Source organism: Lithobates pipiens, unplaced genomic scaffold, assembly GCF_037356315.1.
Source record: "Lithobates pipiens isolate NorthernLeopardFrog02 unplaced genomic scaffold, aLitPip1_a1.2 Scaffold_8, whole genome shotgun sequence".
In the NCBI taxonomy this organism is placed as follows: Eukaryota; Metazoa; Chordata; class Amphibia; order Anura; family Ranidae; genus Lithobates; species Lithobates pipiens.
Window position 1 is genome coordinate 650,338,475 of NW_027507903.1, and position 26,109 is coordinate 650,364,583.

Genomic DNA, 26,109 nt, shown 5'->3' on the forward strand with positions numbered 1-26,109 from the left:
CCTGAAGAAAAACAAGAAAACAAATGCATCCACCACATGTAAGGACTGGTAATCTGAAATACTGTATAATAATTATTTTTTTTTGTTTAGATATGTAGTTGGGTTTTGATATACTTCAACTCCACCATTCTTGGTGACTCGTTCCAGAACTGAGAACATTTTTTCATAACGAAATAAGACTGGCGTTTCAGTAAGTGTTCCACGGGCAGTTAAACCTACCTTCTACCCTCAGAGGACCCGGTTCTGCTCAGTGTCTGTCTCGGGCTAATCACTATCATTAAAAAATGGAAAAGGAAAGAGACAAAACTCTTTCCAAAATAATGGAATTTTTATGGAGATGATACTGTATGTCTGTTATAGAGGTGAGCACCAATTGTGACAACAATTCATTAAAAAAGGTATAAATTTATTAAGTAGTATCAAAAATAAAATACGGGAAGCAGCCAAAATACATAGTTTAGACCGTAAATTGTAGATGTATGAAATCAGATCAGATACGTAGATGTGCAGAAGTAGCCAACATGTTTCGCAAAAAAAAACGCTTCATCAGGGCATTGTATACATCTAATCACTATCATCTTTCCTGTCCTTCAGCTTTTGGGAGAACAGCCAGCCCGATAATTGGATGGGTCATGGTCTCGGCGGAGGCGAAGACTGCGTTGTGTCAAGGCATGCAAATAAATGGAACGATTGCCACTGTTCCCTGAGCTGCCGGTATATCTGTGAGAAGAAGATATTCTAACCTGCACTGATGAACATCAGAGAATGCCTACGCTCTCAGCCTGCCTTGCTCCTCCTTCGTCATACTATGGCCATATAGAATATATTACTGCAAAAGTAATCCTGCAGAATATGCTGGGATTTGTAGTTCTTTTATAATTGGAGAATATCAGAGTGTTCATACAGAGACTCTAGAATTAAAGAGAACCGCTACCTGTTAGAAACCAAGAAAGTAAATCTTGCCTTTCAGCACCCCCCCGACCTCTTTCCCATACCCCGATCCTCTCACCCCCCCTCCTACCACCTTATTGCCAAATCCCATGCCCACAAGTTCCATAACCTCCATATCCGACCTTCCCTACCATACCCTTTATTCCCCGTACACACGATCGGACTATCCGGCGGACTTAGTCCGCCGGATGTACCCCTACCCATTCACCTGGTGAAAAAAAACGTAAATAAAAAAACACAACACAAGGTTTTAAACAAATTTATTGGACAGCTCCAGTGGCCTTGGGGGGGTCTTCTCGCCGGACTCCTCCACTATCTTCTGCTAGCTCTTTTACTAGCGGAGGAGCCCGGCTTTCATCTTCGTCGCCACCGTTGCTGTCCAATAAATTCATTTAAAACCTTGTTTTGTGTTTTTTTATTTACACTTTTTTTCACCAGGTGAATGGGTACCCCATAGTCATTCACATAGGGTGGGGGGCCGGTATCTGGGGGCCCCCTTATTAAAGGGGGCTCCTGGATTCCGATAAGCCCCCCGCCCGCAGACCCCGGCAACCAACAGCCAGGGTTGTCGGGAAGAGGCCCTTGTCCTCAGCCCATGTTGAGGGCACGCGGCCTGGTACGGCTCAGGAGGGGGAAGGGCGCTCGCTCGTCCCCACCCCCTTTCCTGACCGACCGGGCTGTGTGCTCAGATAAGGGTCTGATATGGACTTTGGGGGGACCCCCACGCCATTTTTTTCTTTAAGTCCATACCAGGTGATGGGGCCAGCGACTTGTCAATCTCGCAGATGGAGGCGGCGGCATTGACTTCCTTTGCTAGTTCCATCTACCTGGAGCCGCGTTCAAAATGAATGGACTTTTCTCTGTGTGTGGGCAAGTCCGTTCATTTCAAAAGTCCAGCGGACTAGCACACAGAAGGGCGGATTGTTTGCTGGACTGCCGAGTCCGGCGGACAATTTTGAGTCAAAACTCCTTTCTAAGTCCAACAGACTTTTGGGGGAAAAAAAGTCAGCCGGAGCCCACACAGGGGCGGATTGTCTGGCGGACTCTGGTCCGCCGGATAGTCCGATCGTGTGTACATGGCATTACGCTCCTTCATCCCTTCGCCTTTTATTCATGACTAAACTACCACATAGCCCACCTCATCCTTATCATTGTCATTTATAGCACTGGGTTCCACCACCTTCACCTTCATTGAGAACTCACCATAGTAGCCCCCACCCCATCCTCTAACCTCGTAAACTCGATGACAATGCTCTAATTCCAGCCTAAAAAAAGATATGTTAAAGAACTACCTTTATGCCCTACTTGCTCTACCCCGATGCATTCAATCAAAACTTGACTACGGTGAACCACATGCCATCAGTAGCTTGAGGATATTTACATATTATCCAAAGACCCACAGAGATTTTCAATGTGCTATGGGACAATACGGAGAGGAAAACCCTACTTAAAGTGAATCCTGATGTGTGCCACATCTCACTTGAGATAGTCATCTTGTACGTACTGTCCAATTCCAAATGCCTGCCCCCTATATGTATCATGCTGTCCCCTATTTCTGTTTATATATCCGTATACCCATATTATACCACTGTATACATATATACTTTTTTCTGACTTGATTTGTTTGCTGTAGTTTTACCAGATAATACAGCTTGCTCCAAATCAGCCCCTGAATTAAGCATTTAATATTCCGAAACATGTTGGGATATCTGAATTCATGCACCCCCGGTTGGCCTCTTACTATGAGACCAATAATGTGCTCCAGAACCTAGCTTTATTGCATTATCATAGCATGGCATGACTATCCATTTTGCTTTTATAATCATTTGTTTTGTGTATTTTTATGTTCTTTGTGATCAATAAACTTTGTAATACTTTTTGTTATATACGTCCTTTACTATTTTATCTGGTTTTCACCCCTTGCCCATAAAATCCCTGGGGCACCTACTTTGTTCTGTCCTAAAGCTCATCCTTATCACTAGAGTGCTGCCACCACCATGTGCAATGCCCGCTCACCTCCTTGTAAGACCCAGCAGGGGGTCAAAATACACCTTGCACACAGTGCAATGCTCCTTTAGGGAATGCTCCAAACCGCTCTCCAATGGTCCTTAGTAAGCTCTTTAGGGTAATAAACGCTCTGCGAAGAGTGCAGAATCCTCACAATACAGCTACTTCAAGATTGGTTCCACATTGTTTTCTGCCAGTTCCATTGCAACAAAAGTGCCTTCAATAGTGCAGTCAGAAGCAGCTCTAGGCTTTGTGAGGCCTTAGGCAAAACTTGGACATGAGGCCCCACTCACGCCCATAATGGGAAAAATAATTCAAGCAAGAAAAATACCTGAAAAAAGATGCACAGATCTAGCACACAGGTGATCAGCACCACTTCCAGGGCACCCTCCCTCACCCATCAGACATATGCAGCCAATGCCAGAGGGGGGGAGAGAGAGAGGGGGAGGTGATAAGGAGAGAAGGGTGATAGAGAGATCCCTAACCCTGTCCTTTTCTGCAGCCCCTCCTGTGCCCCAAGTCTCACTCTGCAGTTCCTGTCTGTGGGAAGGTTTGTGTGATGCTTGGTACAGTACCTAACATGCCAGCAGGATGTTTATGATGGCCAGCAGCAGGCAGGGTCCATTCTTGTTCCGGGTGGGCACAGTGTTCTCCTCCTTCCAGAGGATCTGTTTGCTGTGAGATTGAGTGGTCCCTGGGCCCCAGCCAGCCTGTCCTCCAGTCCTGGGAGGTCTTCAGAGCACTTCTCCCTCCAGGGCTATCGGTCCTTGCTGCCAATGCTGCTCACCTTCCCCACCAGATCTGGACTGGGACAAAAAAAAAGGGGCCCAGGCATTTTAGCCTGAGTAGTCCATGAGACTTGTCCCCTCCCCCCTCTCCATCCCGACAGATCCCCTGCAGCAGCCAGCGGGAGAAAGGAGACTGGAGCCTTGCAGAGCTGTGGGGGGTGAGGGGGGCCGAGAAAGAGCACAGGGGTGACGGATAGCATGGGAGTGAGGCAGAGAGCACTGGGAGGGTGTGGAGCATGGGGGGGCAGAGAGCACTGGTGGGGCAGAGAGCACTGGTGTGGGGGGGCAGAGAGCACTGGTGGTGTGGAAGGGGCAGAGAGCACTGGGGGATAGGGATGGGCTTTATGTTCTAGTCGAACATGAGTTCGACTCGAACATTGGCTGTTCGCCAGTTTGCCGAACAGCGAACAATTTTGGGTATTCGCAACAAATTCGAAAGCCACGGCACACCCTTTAAAAGTCTATGGGAGAAATCAAAAGTGCTAATTTTAAAGGCTTATATGCATGGTATTATCATAAAAAGTGTTTGGGGACCTGGGTCCTGTCCCAGGGGACATGTATCAATGCAAAAAAAAGTTTTAAAAACTTCAGTTTTTTCGGGAGCAGTGATTTTAATGATGCTTAATGTGAAACAATAAAAGTGTAATATTCCTTTCAATTTCGTACCTGGGGGGTGTCTATAGTATGCCTGTGAAGGGGCGCATGGTTCCCATGCTTAGAACTGTCCAAAAGAAAAATTACATTTCTAAAGGAAAAAAAAGTTATTTAAAACACGGCTACAATGAATTGTCGGTCCAACAATACACATAAAAGTTCATTGGAGCACCAAAAATATATGTAGTTGCTGACTGTATGGTTGATATCCTTAATCCTATATTTATATAGATACATATTTTGTTTTTTCCTCTTTGGAAATTTGAAATGGATCTTACTGTTTTTGATAGGATGTCAATTAGGTCTTAAATGTGTAGTTACAAGGAGGAAACATTTCCTTTTTGTGTGTAAAAAGGAAATTGAACTCTTTATTTTCTGTTTTTATTTTTTGTTTTAAAAATAAATAGAAATAATTCCTTTTGAATATACTGGTTGTGTCTACAACTTTCTCTATGCCTAAAAAGTCCAACTGCACCCACATTTTTTCTTTTGAGGTCTTTTATGTGAAGGTTCTTTTATTTTCATTTTTTATTTTTCTCCCTTACTCCCCCTTTTCCTTGTCAATATTTACATTCACAAAGTGATAACCAGGATGTGGCATTTTATTTATCAGTGTATCCACAGACACCACCCTGTGATAGATACACATTTGTTCTATTTTAAATATCAATGACAGCGCAATTGTCATTCAAAGTGCAACAGCACTAAAAGCTGAAAAATGGCACCTGGGCAGGAAGTGGGTGTAAGTGCCCGGCAGGCAAGTGATTAAGATCGGTCCAGCCCTAATGCACTAATGCCGCCCGGCCCTGTTCTGTGTGCTGTGTACACGTGATTGGTCTGTAAATCACAGCGGCATTGATATGTAAATTGTTGGGGCATTCATAGGTATGTCAAACCCCCTGAGCCCCGGTCCTCCATCACCTTTGGTGAATGCTGCTGCCATTGGGAATGTACAACAAGCCCTGCCTGCCACAGTCCCCGAGCCTGTCATCAGCCTGTTCTGCAAAGGTGAGCAGACGAATGGAGGTGCCCACAGGTAAACAGGGAAGGTATTACACCCGCCCCCCCCCCCCCCCCCCCAATTAATTTATTTAAATATATAATTTGTTTTAACAAAAAAAAATAGAATTTTAATTTTAGTTATTTCCATAAAAAAGCCCACCAAAATCCTCAGCACTGGCTCCATGATGCTCCTAATCCGGCCCCGGTGACAATGGTGGGCAATGGACTCTATGCCCATTGTTTAAAAGCAGCAGGCAGATTTGTGAAAAAACAGTAAATTCAAGGAACATTCGAAAAATTCCAAATACGAATTTAACAAATCAACCGAATTGAATGAAACTAAATTACTAGATTAACAAATCGAAACAAAATAAATGTTTTCATCATGTACATGTCTAATAATAATAATAATAATACATGGACTTCCTCTATCTTAAAAATGTGATTTCCTGAAAATTGTAAAGAATCTCCTATTTAGGCATTAAGTGCAGCAGCCGCCTACAATTCTGGCAACTCCGATTATACAGAATCCCACTGGGGAATGAGGAGAACTGATCATAGAGAATACTACTGGGCGATGAAGAGAACTGAGCTATCAGGGAAATCCTATGCACAGTAGCCATGTGTGAAAATTTATACAAATTTACGTAAATTTGTACATTCGGGAGGATCTGCAATACAAATTCCTACGCTTCCGAATTTTGTACGAAATACAAAATTTTGTTTACGAATTTCGGATCCAAATTCAATTACAACGGAAAGGTGACTGGTGTTTTTTGTTGACCAATCAGAGGTTTTCTTCTGCTGCTGAGTGAGGGTTGGGAAAATTACCTTTTTTAATATGGGAGTGGGAGACTGGTACTGGTAGTCGATGGGTTAATTACAATTATTTGTTAGGATGAAACCCAGGAAGTCAGCACAGCACAGGGATGGTGGAAGCCCCTCATAATGAGCACAGCACAGGGATGGTGGGAGCCCCTCATAATGAACACAACACAGGGATGGTGGGAGCCCCTCATAATGATCACAACACAGGGGTGGTTGCCCCTCATAATGATCACAACACAGGGATCGTGGAAGCCCCTCATAATGGGCACAACACAGGGATGGTGGGAGCACCTCATAATGAGCACAATACAGGGATGGTGGGAGCCCCTCATAATGAGCACAATACAGGGATGGTGGGAGCCCCTCATAATGAGCACAACACAGGGATGGTGGAAGCCCCTCATAATGAGCACAGCACAGGGATAGTGGGAGCCCCTCATAATGAGCACAACACAGGGATGGTGGAAGCCCCTCATAATGAGCACAGGAATGGTGGGAGCCCCTCCTAATGAGTACAGCACAGGGATGGTGGGAGCCCCTCATAATGATAAATTCATCATAACGAACGTCCGTAATTGTTCCGAAAAGTTAACAAACCTAACAAAAATTCGTATTTCGTGCAAATCCAAATTGAATTTCGGACACGAATTACAAAATACGAATTAACGGCTAATATGAAACGGAACGGAATGAAACTAAACAAATTAATTGGCGGCGCACATGTCTAATGCACAGGCGTGCACAAAGACGTGCATGAAGATGTGCACTTGCAAAACTGCTCATACCTAGACTTACTGTGCAATGAGAAAGACTTATCTTAGAGAATCCTAATGGGCAACAAGAGGGACTGAGTCATACAGAATCCCACGGGGAAAAGCGAAAACTGGTTATAAATAATCCTACCTGGGCAATGGGGAGAACTGATCACATACAATCCCATTGGGCAACAAGGAGAACTGATCATATACAATCCCATTGGGCAAAAAGGAGAACCGATCATACAGAATCCCACTGGGCAATGTGGAGAAATGACCATTCAGGATCCTACTGTGAACAAAAGGTTTGTAGGAATCCTACTGTACAACAAGGAGAACTGATCAAATACAATCCCATTGGACAACAAGGAGAACTGATCAAATACAATCCCATCGGACAACAAGGAGAACTGATCAAATACAATCCCATCGGGCAACAAGGAGAACTGATCATTCAAAATCCTACTGGGCAACAAGGAGAACTGATCATATACAATCCCATTGGGCGAGAAGGAGAACTGATCATATGGAAACCCATTGGGCAACAAGGAGAAGTGATCATATGGAATCCCATTGGGCAACAAGGAGAACTGATCATATACAATCCCATTGGGTGAGAAGGAGAACTGATCATATACAATCCCATTGGGCGAGAAGGAGAACTGATCATATGGAATCCCATTGACCAACAAGGAGAAATGATCATATGGAATCCCATTGGGCAACAAGGAGAACTGATCATATACAATCCCATTGGGCGAGAAGGAGAACTGATCATATACAATCCCATTGGGCGAGAAGGAGAACTGATCATATGGAATCCCATTGAGCAACAAGGAGAAGTGATCATATACAATCCCATTGGGCGAGAAGGAGAACTGATCATATACAATCCCATTGGGCGAGAAGGAGAACTGATCATATACAATCCCATTGGGCGAGAAGGAGAACTGATCATATGGAATCCCATTGAGCAACAAGGAGAAGTGATCATATGCAATCCCATTGAGCAACAAGGAGAACTGATCATATGCAATCCCATTGGGCAGCAAGGAGAACTGATCATATACAATCCCATTGGGTGACAAGGAGAACTGATCATATGCAATCCCATTGGGCAGCAAGGAGGACTGATCATATACAATCCCATTGGGCGACAAGGAGAACTGATCATATACAATCCCATTGGGCAGCAAGGAGAACTGATCATATACAATCCCATTGGGCGACAAGGAGAACTGATCATATACAATTCCATTGGGTGACAAGGAGAACTGATCATATACAATCCAATTGGGCAACAAGGAGAACTGATCATTCAGAATCCTACCGGGCAAAAAGTTCTCCTTGTCAGAATCTCACAGTGCAACAAGGAGAACTGACCATACATGACATCATTGGGCAACAAGGAAAAGTCATCATAGATAATCCCACCTGGACAACCGGGAGAGGTGATCATACTCAATGTCACTGGGCCACAATGACAAAAGCTTCCTATGGAGAGACCAGGGGTAGTTGGTGACAATGGTGGTTTGTGAACGGCATGATCATTGTCCTAAACCAACAGGGAGTGACTGTATTTTATTATAGCTGCCTGTTCATTGTGAGCAGATTTAAACTGCTTGCGTTTTCTTTTCTACTTTCACATTAGAGAGCAACTTCACTGAAAAGTTGCCAGACATGAAAGCCATTGTGAAATACTGTGCAGTTTTGGAATATCCCTATTTGTGGGTACAGACACTGTGAAGAATATTGATGTTGCAGTAATAACAATTACTAAAGAACCCAGACTTCCTCTTTCTTCTAAATATAATTACCTGAACATGTTAAACATTTTACAGAATCTCCTATAAGTGCAGCAGCCATCAACAATTCTGGAAACCTACATTATACAGAATACTACTGGGGAGCGAGGAGAACGAAACATACCAAATATTACAGGGCAACGAGAAGAAGTAATCATTCAGAATCCCTCTGGGGAACAAGGAGACCTGATCAATCAGAATCCCACCGGGGGAACAAGGAGATCTGATCAATCAGAATCCCACCAGGGAAAAAGGAGATCTGATCATTCATAATCCCACCGGGGGAACAAGGAGACCTGATCAATCAGAATCCCACCAGGGAACAAGGAGACCTGATCAATCAGAATCCCACCAGGGAACAAGGAGACCTGATCAATCAGAATCCCACCAGGGAAAAAGGAGATCTGATCATTCAGAATCCCACCAGGGAACAAGGAGATCTGATCAATCAGAATCCCACCAGGGAACAAGGAGACCTGATCAATCAGAATCCCACCAGGGAAAAGGGAGATCTGATCATTCAGAATCCCACCAGGGAAAAAGGAGATCTGGTCATTCAGAATCCCAATGGGGAACAGGCAGACCTGATCATATAGAATCCTACTGAGAAACAAGGAGACCTGTTCATATAGAATCCTTCTGAGGAACAGGCAGACCTGATCATTCAAAATCCCACCAGGGAACAAGGAGATCTGATCATTGAAAATCTCACCAGGGAACAAGGAGATCTGATCATTGAAAATCTCATCAGGGAACAAGGAGATCTGATCATTGAAAATCTCACCAGGGAACAAGGAGATCTGATCATTGAAAATCTCACCAGGGAACAAGGAGATCTGATCATTCAGAATCCCACCAGGGAACAAGGAGACCTGATCAATCAGAATCCCACCGGGGGAACAAGGAGACCTGATCATTCAAAATCCCACCAGGGAACAAGGAGACCTGATCAATCAGAATCCCACCGGGGGAACAAGGAGACCTGATCAATCAGAATCCCACCGGGGGAACAAGGAGACCTGATCATTCAAAATCCCACCAGGGAACAAGGAGACCTGATCATTCAAAATCCCACCAGGGAACAAGGAGACCTGATCATTCAAAATCTCACCAGGGAACAAGGAGACCTGATCAATCAGAATCCCACCAGGGAAAAAGGAGATCTGATCATTCAGAATCCCTCTGGGGAACAAGGAGATCTGATCAATCAGAATCCCACCAGGGAACAAGGAGATCTGATCATTCAGAATCCCTCTGGGGAACAAGGAGATCTGATCAATCAGAATCCCACCAGGGAACAAGGAGATCTGATCATTCAGAAGCTCACCAGGGAAAAAGGAGATCTGATCATTCAGAATCCCACCAGGGAACAAGGAGATCTGATCATTCAGAATCCCACCAGGGAAAAAGGAGATCTGATCATTCAGAATCCCTCTGGGGAACAAGGAGACCTGATCAATCAGAATCACACCGGGGGAACAAGGAGATCTGATCATTCAGAATCACACCGGGGGAACAAGGAGACCTGATCAATCAGAATCCCACCAGGGAACAAGGATAACTGATCAATCAGAATCCCACCAGGGAACAAGGATACCTGATCAATCAGAATCCCACCAGGGAACAAGGATACCTGATCATTCAGAATCTCATCGGGGGAACAAGAAGGCCTAATCATACAAAATCCTACTGGGGAAGGAGACCTGATAATACACAATATTACTGGGCAATAGGAACAACTGATCATACAGAATTCCAAAGAGACATCTAGGAGAACTAATCATAGAATCTCACTAGGCAACAAGGAGAACTAAAGAACCTGTGATGGAGTCAGGTAACCCATAGGTCCTTTTTTTTTGTTATCATGTAGATACCATTCTAGAATAATTTAAAGAACATCACACAGATAGATGCATTTTGAGGGAAGTGGGGTTTGTGTGACTTACAAAAGTAATATATGACAAGTAACAACATTACTCGGCACTACACTAAAAAAAGTTTACATTATATCAAAATAATAATTTATAGGGCATGTAACATAACAATGAACTCCTCTTATTTTCTGCCTTATGATCTGTTTAATATGTCATTGAACATATTTTCTTTTATCTTTTCAATTAATCATTTTATCTACTTCAGTTGAGTCCTTAAAAATAATAAAAGTCATACATTTAGGATCTTTGATTTCGTAGTTGTAGTCATCTCAAAAATAGGTGTTCTTAATCATTAAGTCACTTAACAAACTATCATCCCAAAATATTGAATAGATTTCCTTATTTAAATTTTTATTTATTTTTTTTATTTTTTTTACAACACTTTGAGCTGTGCGCGTTATATAAGCTCCTGAAAAAATTTATTTTTCTTACCTGGCCAGGTAGAATGTTTTTCCTTCTAGCTGCCATATTAATCCATGATGTACTTGTACCCTATGGGAGGGCCAGGATGTGAACAAAATGGGGTAGTAGCTGCATTGCATTTTGGGGGTGCTGTACAGAGCAAGTGACATCATAATTACATAGTTACATCCAGCTCAACCATAAAAAAATAAAAAATAAATAATAATAATAAATAAAATATCATACAAGCCCATATACCCAATCCTATACCCACAGTTGATCCAGAGGAAGGCGAAAAAAAAAAATCCCATAATCTAACGAAATGTGACTATCCCATTTCTTTGTGGAATTATTACTGGTATTTACAATGTAAAATTAAATGAAATATTAGGTTTATGTAGACACCAAAAAAAAAAAAAAGAGACTATCGATTGCAACACTCCTACAACACGAGACAATTGCAGTTCTATATAACTGTCCACAATCCAGCACCATTCATTGTATGGAGGAGATCTTATAATGGTGAACAATTTAACTGGCTGTGACACCTTCAATCAATTTAATTCTCATACCTGCACCCCCCCCCCCCCATATGCTTTTACATTGCTGCTATGGGCCTAGCTAGGTCATTACTTAAAATGATTCTAATGCCGCGTACACAAGATCGGACATTCCGACAAAAAAATCCATGGGATTTTTTTTCCAACGGATGTTGGCTCAAACTTGTTTTGCATACACACGGTCGGAAATTCCGACAACAAAGGTCCAATGGAGCCTACACACGGTCGGAAATTCCGACAACAAATGTCCAATGGAGCCTACACACGGTCGTAAATTCTGACAACAAATGTCCAATGGAGCCTACACACGGTCGGAAATTCCAACAACAAATGTCCAATGGAGCCTACACACGGTCGGAAATTCCGACAACAAATGTCCAATGGAGCCTACACACGGTCGGAATTTCTGACAACAAGCTCCCATCGAACATTTGTGTACACAGCATAAGGGTTTTTTTTTTTCTTTGTTTTCTTTGTCTGAATTTCTCACTTCCTGTTCCTCCTCAGTAAGCTGTTTTGGCTGACTAAACACCGCTCGGATGATGGTGTGAAGTTTACTGAGGAGAAACAGGAAGTGAGAAATTCAAACAAAGAAAAAAAACATTTAGAAGGGAAATCGAAGGAAAAGGAGGTAAGTGAACCAACAATGCACTAGCTTAAAGGAACCTATTTAGAAAATAAAAAACAAAGCTTTACAACCCTTTTAAGTTCTGTTTGATACAGTAATATTACCACGTTGCATCATTTCAGTCTCACTTACAGGTGCACTTTAATTTCTTTGCCTTCAGGGGATCCTCATCATATATATGCCAATATATGTGACTTTCATGAAGAGAAGGTGAAGAATAAGCCAAAAGCCAGAGGTAAGTTATTATCCGTTGGAAGAAAATCTCTTCTTCTATTGTGAACAGCCTAAAACACGTCTCATTTTCTTAGGATGTTTGTGTTCTTCTAATGTACAGTGCCTTGCAAAAGTATTCACCCCCCCCCTTGGCATTTTTCATGTTTTGTTGCCTCACAACCTGAATTAACATGGATTGTTTGAGGATTTGCATCATTTAATTTACAGAACATGCCCACAACTACTGAAAGTAATGTCTTTCTTCTGGCCACTCTGCCATAAAGCCCAACTCTATGGAGCATACAGCTTATTGTGGTCCTATGTACAGATACTCCAGTCTCTGCTGTGGAACTCTGCAGCTCCTCCAGGGTTACCTTAGGTCTCTGTGCTGCCTCTCTGATTCATGCCCTCCTTGCCCCGTCCGTGAGTTTTGGTGTGCGGCCGTCTCTTGGCAGGTTTGCTGTTGTGCCATGTTCTTTCCATTTGGTTATGATAGATTTGATGGGGCTCCTAGGGATCATCAAAGATTTGGATATTTTTTTGGTTTGGATTTTAGGGGTCGGGGGGATCCAGTTAAAAAATGCATGAGGTCCCCCTAAAAACTGATATCAGACCCTTAATTTTGAGCCTGGCTAGCCAGGAAGGAAAAACTGAAGAAAATGAGCATGCACCCTGCAAACCAGTGGCATCACTAGGGTTGGTGTCACCTGGTGCGGGAAAAATGGTGCCCCCCCCCCCCCACCGGCACTAAGCAGGCTAGTGCATTGGTGCGGCTCTCCCCCTTAACCTGCCACAATGGAGTGAGCCGGAATGTGAGGGATTGGGGGATGGACGGAGCCAGGATGGGATCAGGGGGATGGATGGAGCCAGGATGGGATTGGGATGGTGGATGGAGTCAGGATGGGATTGGATGGGGTGAATGGAGTCAGGATGGGATCGGGGGGATGTATGGAGCCAGGATGGGATCGGAGGGAGGGATTGAGCCAGGATGGGATCGGACAGGGTGGATGGAGCCAGGATGGGATCAGAGGGGGTTGATGGAGCCAGGATGGGATCAGGGTGAATGGATAGAGCTGGGATGGGGTCTTTGATGGGGGGGGGGTGGTTAGAGCATGTGTGCAAGGGTGTGCTTTGAGAAAGAAGAGCAATAGTGCTGGGGGGGTCAAACTTCAAATCTGCCCCCCTCCCTTCTACTTCTAACCAAAATCAAAGAGCCCCAGCACATATCCTCTAACCCCCACCCCACCCCCTCCCTAAAATCCCAGGCACCATGTCTCTCTCTGCCTCACTCCCTCCTCCCACACTCTCCCTGCACATCACGTGCAGCTGAGGTGATCCCAGAATGGAGCCGCAGCACCGGTACTAGTCTGAGCCTGGTGTCACTCTCTGGCAGGTGTCACCTGGGTGAGTGCCATACCCCCTGCCCCCCACCAGCGATGCCACTGCCCCAAGCCATATCAGGCCGCATGCCATCAACATGGCCCTAACACAGCACCTTTACCCTATGCTAATGTGAACAAGGACCTCATTCCCACAACCATGGCCCAGGGGTTGTGGGAGTCTGCAGGCTTGGGGTTTATTGGAATCTGAAAACCCCCTTTAATAATATGGGGGCCCTCAGATACCAACTCCCCTCCATATTATTTAATTGGGGTGCATAATACTCATACCCATTCACAAAAAATAATTAAAAAAATGAAGCTTAAAAATAAAGACACCCAAACTTTTAGAAAAAAAAATCCCCAATAAAGCCCTTAATAAACCCATTGTCAATCCGAAGCCGACCACCTGCCAAAAAAGAAAAGAAGACCACCCAGTGGACACAACCAGTCCCAGTGGTACTCACAACCAAATGATAGCCCCCTGAGCTGTTGTCAACTATATAAGGGAAGGAGCAGGGATGGTGGTGACATTATTGACCAAATATGGCCATGTCCCTATTTGGTCAATGTCATTGCCTAAAAAATGGGCAGTGCCCATGTTTGGGCAGTGATGTCATTGCTATCCCCACCCCTTTGCTTAAAAAGGAGAGGCATTTCCAGTGACGTTAGTGGCTCCTAGGGACACCATTGGTGCAAGCACCCAATACGTCCTTGGAAAACTAGTGATAGCAGGCAGCTGTCATTTAAAGACACAGTAGAAATATCACTGCTATATCTGATCTACGTCTCTCTCCAAACAAGGGGCCCAACGGCAATCGTTTTGGCATTGTCCAAAGCCAGAACACTAAAAGTTCAGCGCAAACCTGGATTCACACCAAAGTTTCGGCTCATCCCTATTAGACAAAATACCGGGATAATTCTTCATGGCGGAGCAAATGCCGAAGTCCACTCAATCTTTTATGACTAGACCCCGTAGTATTTTTCTGATTGAACTGAGCAACATTTTACAAAATGAACTTTAAAATGAGATTTAACTAAGGAAAATGTCCAACAGTTTTGTATTGTGTGAATATTTACGTTTGCTGATCTCCTGAAGATTCCTTCAGTCACTTCCTGTCTACGTGCACTTCCTCCTGCATCAGCCGGACATCATTGCTCTGGAAAAGCTTACTAATAGTGTCTAAGCAATGTGTGTAGACAAAGACACCTGGAGCCTTCACCAGGGCACATGTGATAAGGTGACGACCCATGAGGGCCATTGGGAGACAGTTGTCATCCTATTACAGGAAGTGCCTAAACAAAGGAACCTTGTGATGGAACCATTGGCCAACATGCTTACCAATAGTGGCAATGGTGGACCATGTCTGAGCAATGTATGTAGGCAAAGACACCTGTGGCCTTCACCAGGGAACATGGGATAAGGTGACGACCCATGAGGGCTGTTGGGAGACAGTTGTCACCCTATAACAGGAAGTGCCTAAACAAGGACCCTTGTGATGGAATCATTGGCCAACATGCTTATTAATAGTGCCAATGGTGGACCATGTCTGAGCAAGGTATGTAGGCAAAGACACCTGTGGCCTTCACCAGGGAACATGTGATAAGGTGACGACCCATGAGGGCTATTGGGAGACAGTTGTCACCCTATAACAGGAAGTGCCTAAACAAAGGAACCTTGGGATAGAATCATTGGCCAACATGCTTATTAATAGTGCCAATGGTGGACCATGTCTGAGCAATGTATGTAGGCAAAGACACCTGTGGCCTTCACCAGGGAACATGTTATAAGGTGACGACCGATGAGGGCTATTGGAAGACAGTTGTCTCCCTATAACAGGAAGTGCCTAAACAAAGGAACCTTGTGATGGAATCATTGGCCAACATGCTTACCAATAGTGGCAATGGTGGACCATGTCTGAGCAATGTATGTAGGCAAAGACACCTGTGGCCTTCACCAGGGCACATGTGATAAGGTGACAACCCATGAGGGCTATTGGGAAACAGTTGTCACCCTATAACAGGAAGTGCCTAAACAAGGACCCTTGTGTTGGAATCATTGGCCAAGATGCTTATTAATAGTGGCAATGGTGGATCATTTCTAAGCAATGTATGTAGGCAAAGACACCTGTGGCCTTCACCAGGGCACATGTGATAAGGTGACAACCCATGAGGGCCATTGGGAGACAGTTGTCATCCTATAACAGGAAGTGTCTAAACAAGGACCTTTATGATGGGCTCATTGGCCAATATTATGCAGAATTTTCAAAAATTAAAAACAGATTACGACATTTTTATAACAAACCTTTTGAGATTTTAGTGATTGGCTGTAGATCTACTTCAGCCATACATGGGTTTATGGGGGGGAGATATTTCTGTGGAAGATTAGTGACCACCCACACACATGCAGATTCATTCCTCTATGTATGATCATTCCAGGGACGAAGACCGCACGGCATGGGGTTATCATGGTCCTGGTGATTCTCCTCATTTTGATGTTCCTTCTATTGCTCGTCCTTGCCGGTCTGGTTTTGCACTGTGAGTATCAGTATTACAATCACAATCGCTGTACTCTTTGCCATGATATAGAAAAAGTTAGATATTCTTTGGCTGAATCACCCACTTTATTCCCTTTGAGGATCTTCAGGATGTCAGAGGATTGTGCTGAAAGCTTGGCATATGGGGACTCTCTGTTGGGTGACCATAAGGGCTTTCACACATTAATTTCAGTCTGAAGAGCCTCCTCACCACCTCCTTTAAAGAGGAAATAAACCCTGATGAGTTTACTTCCTCTTTGATTCCCTGCAAAGGTAAAGCATAATGGACTACTATGCATCGCATCAAATCGCATAGTAGTCCATTATGTGTCACTTACCTGACACAGGAGCCAGCGAAGTCACCGCTGTCCCCTGTAGTCCGGAGCATCCATCTTCTCGGTGGGTCTCGCTGCTTCGCCGCTGTCATTCGACGAAGCCGCGATGACATCACTGCCGCGCATACGCACGGGAGCCGCCACGCGCGGCATATCGCCGTAGACAGCTTTGCCCGTGTAGGTTTAGAAGATATTTCTTGGACCTACAGGTAAGCCTTAAACAATGTTACCTTTGTATCTCTCTACCTCCTGTCTGATCAATGTTTATAAACAATGTTATTTTGTATTTCTATCTCCCTTCTAAACAACGTTTATAAACAATGTTACTTTGTATCTATCTTGTATCTGATCAACGTTTATAAACAATGTTACTTTGTATCCCTCTATCTCCCCTCTGATCAATGTTTTAAAAAACAATGTTATTTTGTATCTTTCTATCTCCTCTATAATCAATGTTTATAAACAATGTTACTTTGTATCTCTATCTCCTGCCTGATCAATGTTTATAAACAATGTTACTTTGTATCTTTCTATCTTCTGTCAGATCAATGTTTATAAACAAAGTTACTGTGTATCTCTCTATCTATCATAGTTTTGGTTATCAGATTAGCAGTCAGTTTTTAGCAGTCAGTTTCCAGTAAGTATGAGGGGGAATCAGCGCTGAAGCTGAAGGACGGGGCGTACTACATACTCCCCCTGTACTTCCATGACTGTGTTGGATGTGTGGAGGATGTGCACAGCTGGGGGAAGAAACCCATAGGAAATACAAGATGGTCATCAAGTCACATATCACTGTCAGCAAAATCATGGGACCCGCTTGTGGTGCCTGCGGGTGAGAAGAGTCCTCGGCAGGCACAAGTCTTTGAAAATGGCAGTTGGCTTATTAGGATCATTTTATCTCATATTCTCTTCTTTTTTTATTTCTCCAAAACCTGGATTTTTGTTCACATCTATTTTAAAATTCCCGTCTTCATTATATGCTAATTAGAGGTTTTACATCAGTGATGAGAAAAGGATGTCGGCTTTATGAGATAATCAAGGAACTTCCTCTTTTATCGGGAAATGTCTGGCGGAGTCTCTGAAGTCCGATTGTATATATATATATATATATATATATATATATATATATTATATTATATACACACACACACACACACACACATATATATAATATATATATATATATACACAATATCACTGGTAAATATATATATATATATATATATATATATATATATATACTTATATGATTATATTTACCAGTGATATTATCCAGTGATACAGCCCATGTAAATAGAACATAAAAAATGGTAATACACTATTGTAGCATTTAACCACTTAAGGGCCGGAAGAATTTTCCCCTTAATGACCAAGCCATGTTTTTTTTTTTTGCGATTCGGCACTGAGTCGCTTTAACTGACAATTGTGCGGTCCTGCGGCGCTGTACCCAAACAAAATTGACATCCTTTATTCCCCACAAATAGAGCTTTCTTTTGGTGGTATTTGATCACCTCTGCGGTTTTTATTTTTTGCACTATAAACATAAAATAAAGAGCGCCAATTTTGAAAAAAATAAAAAAATTAAAAAAAAATATTTTATACTATTTGCTATAATAAATATCCAAATAAAAAATACATTTCTTCATCAGTTGAGGCCGATATATATTCTTCTCCATATTTTTGGTTTGCACAAAAGCTATAGCATCTACAAATAGGGGATAGATTTATGGAATTTTTATGGCTTTTTTTTTTTTTTACTAGTAATGGCGGCGATCTGCGATTTTTAGTGGGACAGATCGGACACTTTTGACACATTTTCAGGGCCATTGACATTTATACATTGATCATAGCTATAAAAATGTAAATGTCACTGGCAGGGAAGGGGTTAACACTAGGGGGGGACGATCAAGGGGGTTAAACGTGTTCCCTGGGAGGTGTTTCTAACTGTAGAGAGGAGGGGACTTACTAGAGGAGGAGACATATCGGGGTTCCTACTTAGTAGGAACAGACGATCTGTATCTCCTCTCCTGACAGAATAGGGATTTGTGTGTTTACACATCCCCGTTCTGGCTCTCGTGCCCGCGATCGCATGTGGCCAGCGAAAATTGCAGCCGCCGGCCACACACATCGTGCCCCCTGCCGCGCAGTGGGCACACGCACACACCTCTGGCGTGCAACGCGCAGCTGCTAGAGCTGTTTAAAGGGCCGACGTACAGCTACAGCGATTTGCGGAAAGTGGCCAACCTGCCACAGTATGACGGCGGCTGGTTGGCAAGTGGTTAATCAATGATATCCCTGATGAGTCCCTGGGGAGTCCTCCGCTTTATACATTGACCATATATAATTATTTATACATTTTTGCAGAAGTATTAACCATTTACATGGGCACCACATACCTTTTCTGTATTGTTTGTAATATGATTATTTTTATGAATGTCAGCTCCACCTAGTGGCCATAATGCTATATGTGTATATATATATATATATATATTTACTGTATATACAGTATATATATCCAATTCGGCTCCAGAGCAATTTTGTTTTTCTTTGTCACATACATGTAAAAAAAAAAAATCCTAATTTTTGGCAATAAAATTAAAAATAAAAGTTAAAAGTAAACACACACACATCCCCGTTCTGGCAGGGGAGAGGAGACAGATCTTCTGTTCCTAGTATATAGGAACAACGATTGGTCTCCTCCCCCAGGCAGTCCCCCCCCACACACAGTTAGATCACGCTGAGGGAACACATTTAACCCCCTTGATCGCCCCCTCTAGTATTAACCCAATTCCCTGCCAGTGACATTTATACGGTAATCAGTGGCTATTTTTTTTTTAGCTCTGATCGCTGTATAAATGTCAATGGTCCCAAAATAAAGTGTCAAAAGTGCCCGATCTGTCGATAAAAATTGCAGATCATCGCCATTAAAAAATAATAATAATAAAAATGCCATAAATATATCCTGTCTGCCGAAGTTCCCTGCCAGTGTCATTAGTACAGTGACAGTGCATAGTTTTAAGCACTGGTCACTAATAATGTCACTGGTTACCAAAAAATGTGTAAAAAAAAATGTCAGTTAGGTGTCCAATCTGTCCGCCGCAATGTCGCAGTCCCACTAAAAATCACAGATCGCCGCTACTACTAGTACAAAAAAAAAATAATAATAAAAATGCCATAGATCTATCCCCTACATTGTAGACGCTATAACTTTTGCGCAAAACAATGAATATACACTTATTGTAATTTATTTTATTTTTTTTACCAAAAATATGTAGAATACATATCGACCTAAACTGAGGAAGAAATTATTATTTTTTTAAATAATTTTTTGGATATGTATTATAGCAAAAAGTACAAAATATTGTGTTTTTTTTTTCAAAATTGTAGCTCTTTTTTTTTTATAGCGCAAAAAAAACCAAAAAAACGCAGAGATGATCAAATACCACCAAAAATAATCTCTATCAGTGGGAAAAAAATTACATCAATTTTGTTTGGGTGCAACGTCACACAACCGCGCAATTGTCAGTTAAAGTGACGCAGTGCCGTTTCGCATAAAATGTCTCAGTCATTAAGGGGGCAAATCCATTCCGGGGGGCTGAAGTGATTAAAGAAGAAGTAATCCCTGATGGGTTTTACTTCCTCTGTTGTTCCCTGCAAAGTAAAAGCATAATGGGCTAGAATAGATCTCATACCAGCCCATTATGTGGCACTTACCAGCAAACGAAGCCCGCGCCATCCCCACTAGTGGCCACACCCATCTTCCTTTCGGGGGCCGCGCCCCCCCGGGCTCTGTGACTGGCCGGAGCCGTGTGACGTCACTCCTGCACATTTGCGCGCGGGGAGCCGCCAGTCTCGGCACTCGCTCGGGAAGAAACGGCGCACGTTTAGGAGATATTTACAGTACCTACAGGTACAAGCCTTAGGCCTCATGCACACGAGACGCAGTTAAACGCGCGTTCAGATGCAGTTGGACAGTTTTTTCAACTGCCCCTGAACTCATTCAATGTTATCCTATGTGTCCATGCACACAGTCTCGTTTTTTTCCGTTTTTATGCAGTTGCTTTTAATCTCGTTTTTCCAGAAGCAAAAAAATGCGTTCAGAAGCAAAAATTTCCACGTTTCAGACGCAAAACGCGGCTAAACGCGGCTAAACGCGGCACCCGCGTTTAGCCGCGTTTGCGTTTATATGCGTTTTTAAAGGTGACCTTTTTTTTACATTAAAAATCTCAAAAATGATTGCAAATGATGAAAAACCATTAGAAAAATATTTTAAACAATTGCAATTGCAAGTGGACAATCCACAACTTGTGGCAAGTGACATGGCAGGTGGACAATCCACAACTTGTGGCAAGTGACATGGCAGGTGGCAAGTGATGTGGCAAGTGGACAATCCACAACTTGTGGCAAGTGACGTGGCAGGTGAAGTGGCAAGTGACGTGGAAAGTGGACAATCCACAACTTGTGGCAGGTGACGTGGCAAGTGACCTGGCAGGTGACGCGGCAAGTGACCTGGCAGGTGACGTGGCAAGTGGAAAATCAACAACTTGTGGCAGGTGACTGGCATGTGACGTGGCAAGTGGACAATCCATAACTTGTGGCAGGTGACGTGGCAAGTGACGTGGCAAGTGGACAATCCACTTGTGGCAGGGGACGTGGCAAGTGACGTGGCAAGTGGACAATCCACTTGTGGCAGGGGATGTGGCAAGTGACGTGGCGAGTGGACAATCCACAACTTGTGTCAGGTGACGTGGCAAGTGGACAATCCACAACTTGTGGCAGGGGACGTGGCAAGTGACGTGGCAAGTGGACAATCCACTTGTGGCAGGGGATGTGGCAAGTGACGTGGCGAGTGGACAATCCACAACTTGTGTCAGGTGACGTGGCAAGTGGACAATCCACAACTTGTGGCAGGTGATGTGGCAAGTGATGTGGCAAGTGGACAATCCACTTGTGGCAGGTGACGTGGCAGGGGACGTGGCAAGGGACGTGGCAAGTGGACAATCCACAACTTGTGGCAGGTGACGTGGCAGGTGACGTGGAAAGTGATGTGGCAAGTGGACAATCCACAACTTGTGGCAGGTAATGTGGCTGGTGACGTGGCAAGTGGACAATCCACATCTTGTGGCAGGTGACGTGGCAGGTGACATGGAAAGTGGTGTGGCAAGTGGACAATCCACAATTTGTGGCAGGTGATGTGGCTGGTGACGTGGAAAATAGACAATCCACATCTTGTGGCAAGTGACGTGGCAGGTGATGTGGCAAGTGACGTGGCAAGTGGACAATCCACAACTTGTGGCAGGTGACGTGGCAGGTGATGTGGCAAGTGATGTGGCAGGTGATGTGACAAGTGGACAATCCACATCTTGTGGCAAGTGACGTGGCAGCTGACGTGGCAAGTGGACAATCCAAAACTTGTGGCAGGTGACGTGGCAAGTGACGTGGAAGGTGACGTGGCAAGTGACGTGGCAAGTGGACAATCCACAGCTTGTGGCAAGTGACATGGCAGGTGGCAAGTGATGTGGCAAGTGGACAATCCACAACTTGTGACAGGTGACGTGGCAAGTGATGTGGCAGGTGATGTGGCAAGTCACGTGGCAAGTGGAAATCCACAACTTGTGGCAGGTGATGTGGCTGGTGACGTGGCAAGTGGACAATCCACAACTTGTGGCAGGTGGCATGGCAGGTGACATGGAAAGTGGACAATCCACATCTTGTGGCAAGTGACGGGGCAGGTGATGTGGCAAGTGACGTGGCAAGTGGACAATCCACAACTTGTGGCAGGTGATGTGGCAAGTGACGTGGCAGGTGATGTGGACAATCCCCAACTTGTGGCAGGTGACGTGGCAAGTGACGTGGCAAGTGGACAATCCACAACTTGTGGCAGGTGACGTGGCAGGTGATGTGGCAAGTGGACAATCCACAACTTGTGGCAGGTGACGTGGCAAGTGACGTGGCAGGTGATGTGGCAAGTGACGTGGCAAGTAGACAATTCACAACTTGTGGCAGGTGATGTGGCAAGTGACGTGGCAGGTGATGTGGCAAGTCACGTGGCAAGTGGACAATACACAACTTGTGGCAGTTGATGTGGCTGGTGACATGGGAAGTGGACAATCCTCAGCTTGTGGCAGGTGGCATGGCAGATGACGTGGAAAGTGGACAATCCACATCTCGTGGCAAGTGACGTGGCAGGTGATGTGGCAAGTGACGTGGCAAGTGGACAATCCACAACTTGTGGCAGGTGATGTGGCAGGTGATGTGGCAAGTGGACAATCCCCAACTTGTGGCAAGTGACGTGGCAAGTGACGTGGCAAGTGGACAATCCAAAACTTGTGGCAGGTGACGTGGCAAGTGACGTGGCAGGTGATGTGGCAAGTCATGTGGCAAGTGGACAATCCACAACTTGTGGCAGGTGACGTGGCAGTTGGACAATCCACAACTTGTGGCAGATGACATGGCAAGTGACGTGGCAGGTGATGTGGCAAGTCACGTGGCAAGTGGACAATCCACAACTTGTGGCAGGTGCCGTGGCAAGTGACACGCTAAATACAAGTACACTGCAGCTCTCACAGCTGCTGCTACTCACTCTGGTCTCACAAAATTGCTGAAATAGTTAATAATACAGTTTTTTTGAGCTGGGGAGGGTCTATGATGTTAGCTTAACTAAACGCTTCTAGATGCAAACGTGGTAAAACGCCGCTAAATCCCGGTAAAAATTGCGGCAAAACGCGCGTTTCTAAACACCGGTTTCAACATGTGTCCAGCAGCGTTTGCATCTGCGTCTCGTGTGCATGAAGCCTTATTATATGTTAACCTATAGGTACAAGTTCCTTAAAGAGCTTTACAGCCACTTTAAGTATTTCAGGAAAGGAGGGCATTATGGGCAGGAGATGGAGGTGATCTTCATAAACGACAAATCAGTACAAACAATACCCAAAACATTTGTGGTGCCCAGGCAAATGGCTCTGACATCCGCACAGTGAATGTTTTATGTAGAGACCCCTGTGTAAGATCTCTTGGATTAAGATTTGTTTTCCCCCATTGTTCTCTTTCCTCCCCAGATAAAAGCATGGCAGGGGAGGTATCACGTCCAAATGATAATGGTAAGTAGCTAAGATGTTTGTATTCTAGTAATATCTAGTATCTTCTCTAGAACTGCACAAATAACCTCAAGGCTCTGTGCTAGCATTCTGTTATTCTGCCTGAAAGTGATATAACTGAAGGGTTGGTGGGTGAGATATGTCTTAGTGGGTAAGGTATGTCTTGGTGGGTAAGGTAAGGGTTGGTGAGTAAGGTATGTCTTAGTAGTTAAGGAAAGAGTTGGTGGGTAAGGCATGTCTTAGTGGGTAAGCTATGTCTTAGTGGGTAAAGTAAGGGTTGTTGGGTTAGATGTTTCTTAGTGGGTAAGGTAAGAGTTGGTGGGTAAGGTGTGTTTTACTGGATAAGGTATGTTTTAGTGTGTAAGATAAGGGTTGACAGGTAAGGTATGTCTAATGCCGCGTACACATGACCGGACTTTTCGAAGGACTAGGTTCGGCGGAGTTCCGACGGAGTTCCGACGAACTTTCCGAATGAACGGACTTGGCCACACACAATCACACCAAAGTCCGACGGATTCGAACGTGATGACGTATGACTGGACTAGAATAAGGAAGTTCATAGCCAGTAGCCAATAGCTGCCCTCGCGTCAGTTTTTGTCCGTCGGACTAGCACACACACGAGAGGATTTCTCGGTAGGAACTGGGTCCGGCGGAGTTCCGGCGGAAAAATTTGAAACATGTTCCATTTCCAAAGTCTGACGGATTTTTGCAAATCAAAAGTCCACTGCAGCCCACACACGATCGAATGGTCCGCCGGAATCGTTCCGTCAGACCTTTGATGTCGAAAAGTCCGGTCGTGTGTATGCAGCATTAGTAGTTAAGGTGAGGGTTGGTGGGTTAGGTATGTCTTGGTGGGTAAGGTAAGGGTTGGTGAATAAGGTATGTCTTAGTGAGTAAAGTAAGTGTTAGTGGGTAAGGTATATCTTGGTGGATAAGGTAAGGGTTGGTGAGTAAGGTGAGGGTTGGTGAGTAAGGTAAGGGTTGGTGAATAAGGTGAGGGTTGGTGAGTAAGGTGAGGGTTGGTGAGTAAGGTGAGGGTTGGTGGATAAGGTATGTCTTAGTGGGTAAGGTGGGTAAGGTATGTTTTAGTGTGTAATATAGGGGTTAGCAGGTAAGGTATGTCTTAGCTGGTAAAGTAAGGGTTGGGGGTAAGGTATATCTTAGTGGATAAGGTAAGGGTTGGTGGATAAGGTATGTCTTACTGGATAAGGTATGTTTTAGTGTGTAAGATAAGGGTTGGTGAGTAAGGTATGTCTTAGTGGGTAAGGTGAGGGTTGGTGGGTAAGGTATGTCTTAGTGGGTAAGGTGAGTAAGGTGAGGGTTGGTGGGTAAGGTATGTTTTAGAGTGTAATATAAAGGTTGGCGGGTAAGGTATGTCTTAGTGGGTAAGGTATGTCTTAGTGGGTAAGGTGAGGGTTGGTGGGTAAGGTATGTTTTAGTGTATAATATAGGGGTTGGCAGGCAAGGTATGTCTTAGCTGGTAAAGTAAGGGTTGGGGGGGTAAGGTATATCTTAGTGGATAAGGTAAGGGTTGGTGGATAAGGTATGTCTTACTGGAGAAGGTGTGTTTTAGTGTGTAAGATAAGGGTTGGTGGGTGAGATATGTCTTAGTGGGTAAGATAAAGGTTGGTGGGTAAGGTATGTCTTGGTTAGGGATGAGCTTCGAGTTTCGAGTCGAACTCATGTTCTACTCGAACATTGCCTGTTCGCCTGTTCAGCAAACAGTGAACAATTTGGGCTGTTCGCAGCAAATTCGAAAAGCCGGAACACCCTATACAAGTCTATGGGAGAAATCTAATGTGCTCATTTTAAAGGGTAATATGCAGGTTACTGTCCTAAAAAGTGTTTGGGGACCTGGGTTCTGCCCCAGGGGACATGGATCAATGCAAAAAAAAGTTTTAAAAACGGCCGTTTTTTCAGGAGCAGTGATTTTAATAATGATTAAAGTGAAACAATAAAAGTGTAATATTCCTTTAAATTTCGTAGCTGGGGGGTATCTATAGTATGCATGTGAAGGGGCGCATGTTTCTGGTGCTTAGAACTGTCTCTGCACAAAGTGTCTTTTGTGCAGGAAAAAAAGTCTTATAAAATCACTTGTGGCTAAATTGTCGGCTCCCGTAATACAGAGAACATTCAATGAGTGTTCTCTGTATTAGCCGACAATTCATTCATTCATTGATAAAGAAAAAAAAAAAAGCGTGGAGGTTCCCCTAAATTCAATTACCAGGCCCTTC

General features: G+C 44.0%; 1 protein-coding gene and 1 long non-coding RNA gene across 4 annotated transcripts in view; both read left to right on the forward strand.

Annotated features, from left to right (window-relative positions):
* The window catches only part of LOC143961701 (asialoglycoprotein receptor 1-like), a 105,691-nt gene extending 102,852 nt beyond the window's left edge, over window positions 1-2,839 (forward strand). For all 3 annotated transcript variants that reach the window (XM_077471020.1, XM_077471022.1, XM_077471021.1), the window contains exon 11: window positions 595-2,839. In XM_077471020.1, the coding sequence (XP_077327146.1) occupies window positions 595-742 (148 nt within the window). In that variant the 3' untranslated portion in view covers window positions 743-2,839. The remainder of the gene's footprint in view (window positions 1-594) is intronic.
* A 5,968-nt stretch (window positions 2,840-8,807) lies between these two features.
* LOC143961703 (uncharacterized) lies at window positions 8,808-23,882 on the forward strand. The gene is made up of 4 exons (XR_013270532.1): window positions 8,808-10,624; window positions 12,475-12,549; window positions 16,346-16,444; window positions 23,837-23,882. It is a non-coding gene; the product is annotated as an uncharacterized LOC143961703 (long non-coding RNA).
* Window positions 23,883-26,109: the final 2,227 nt, after the last annotated feature.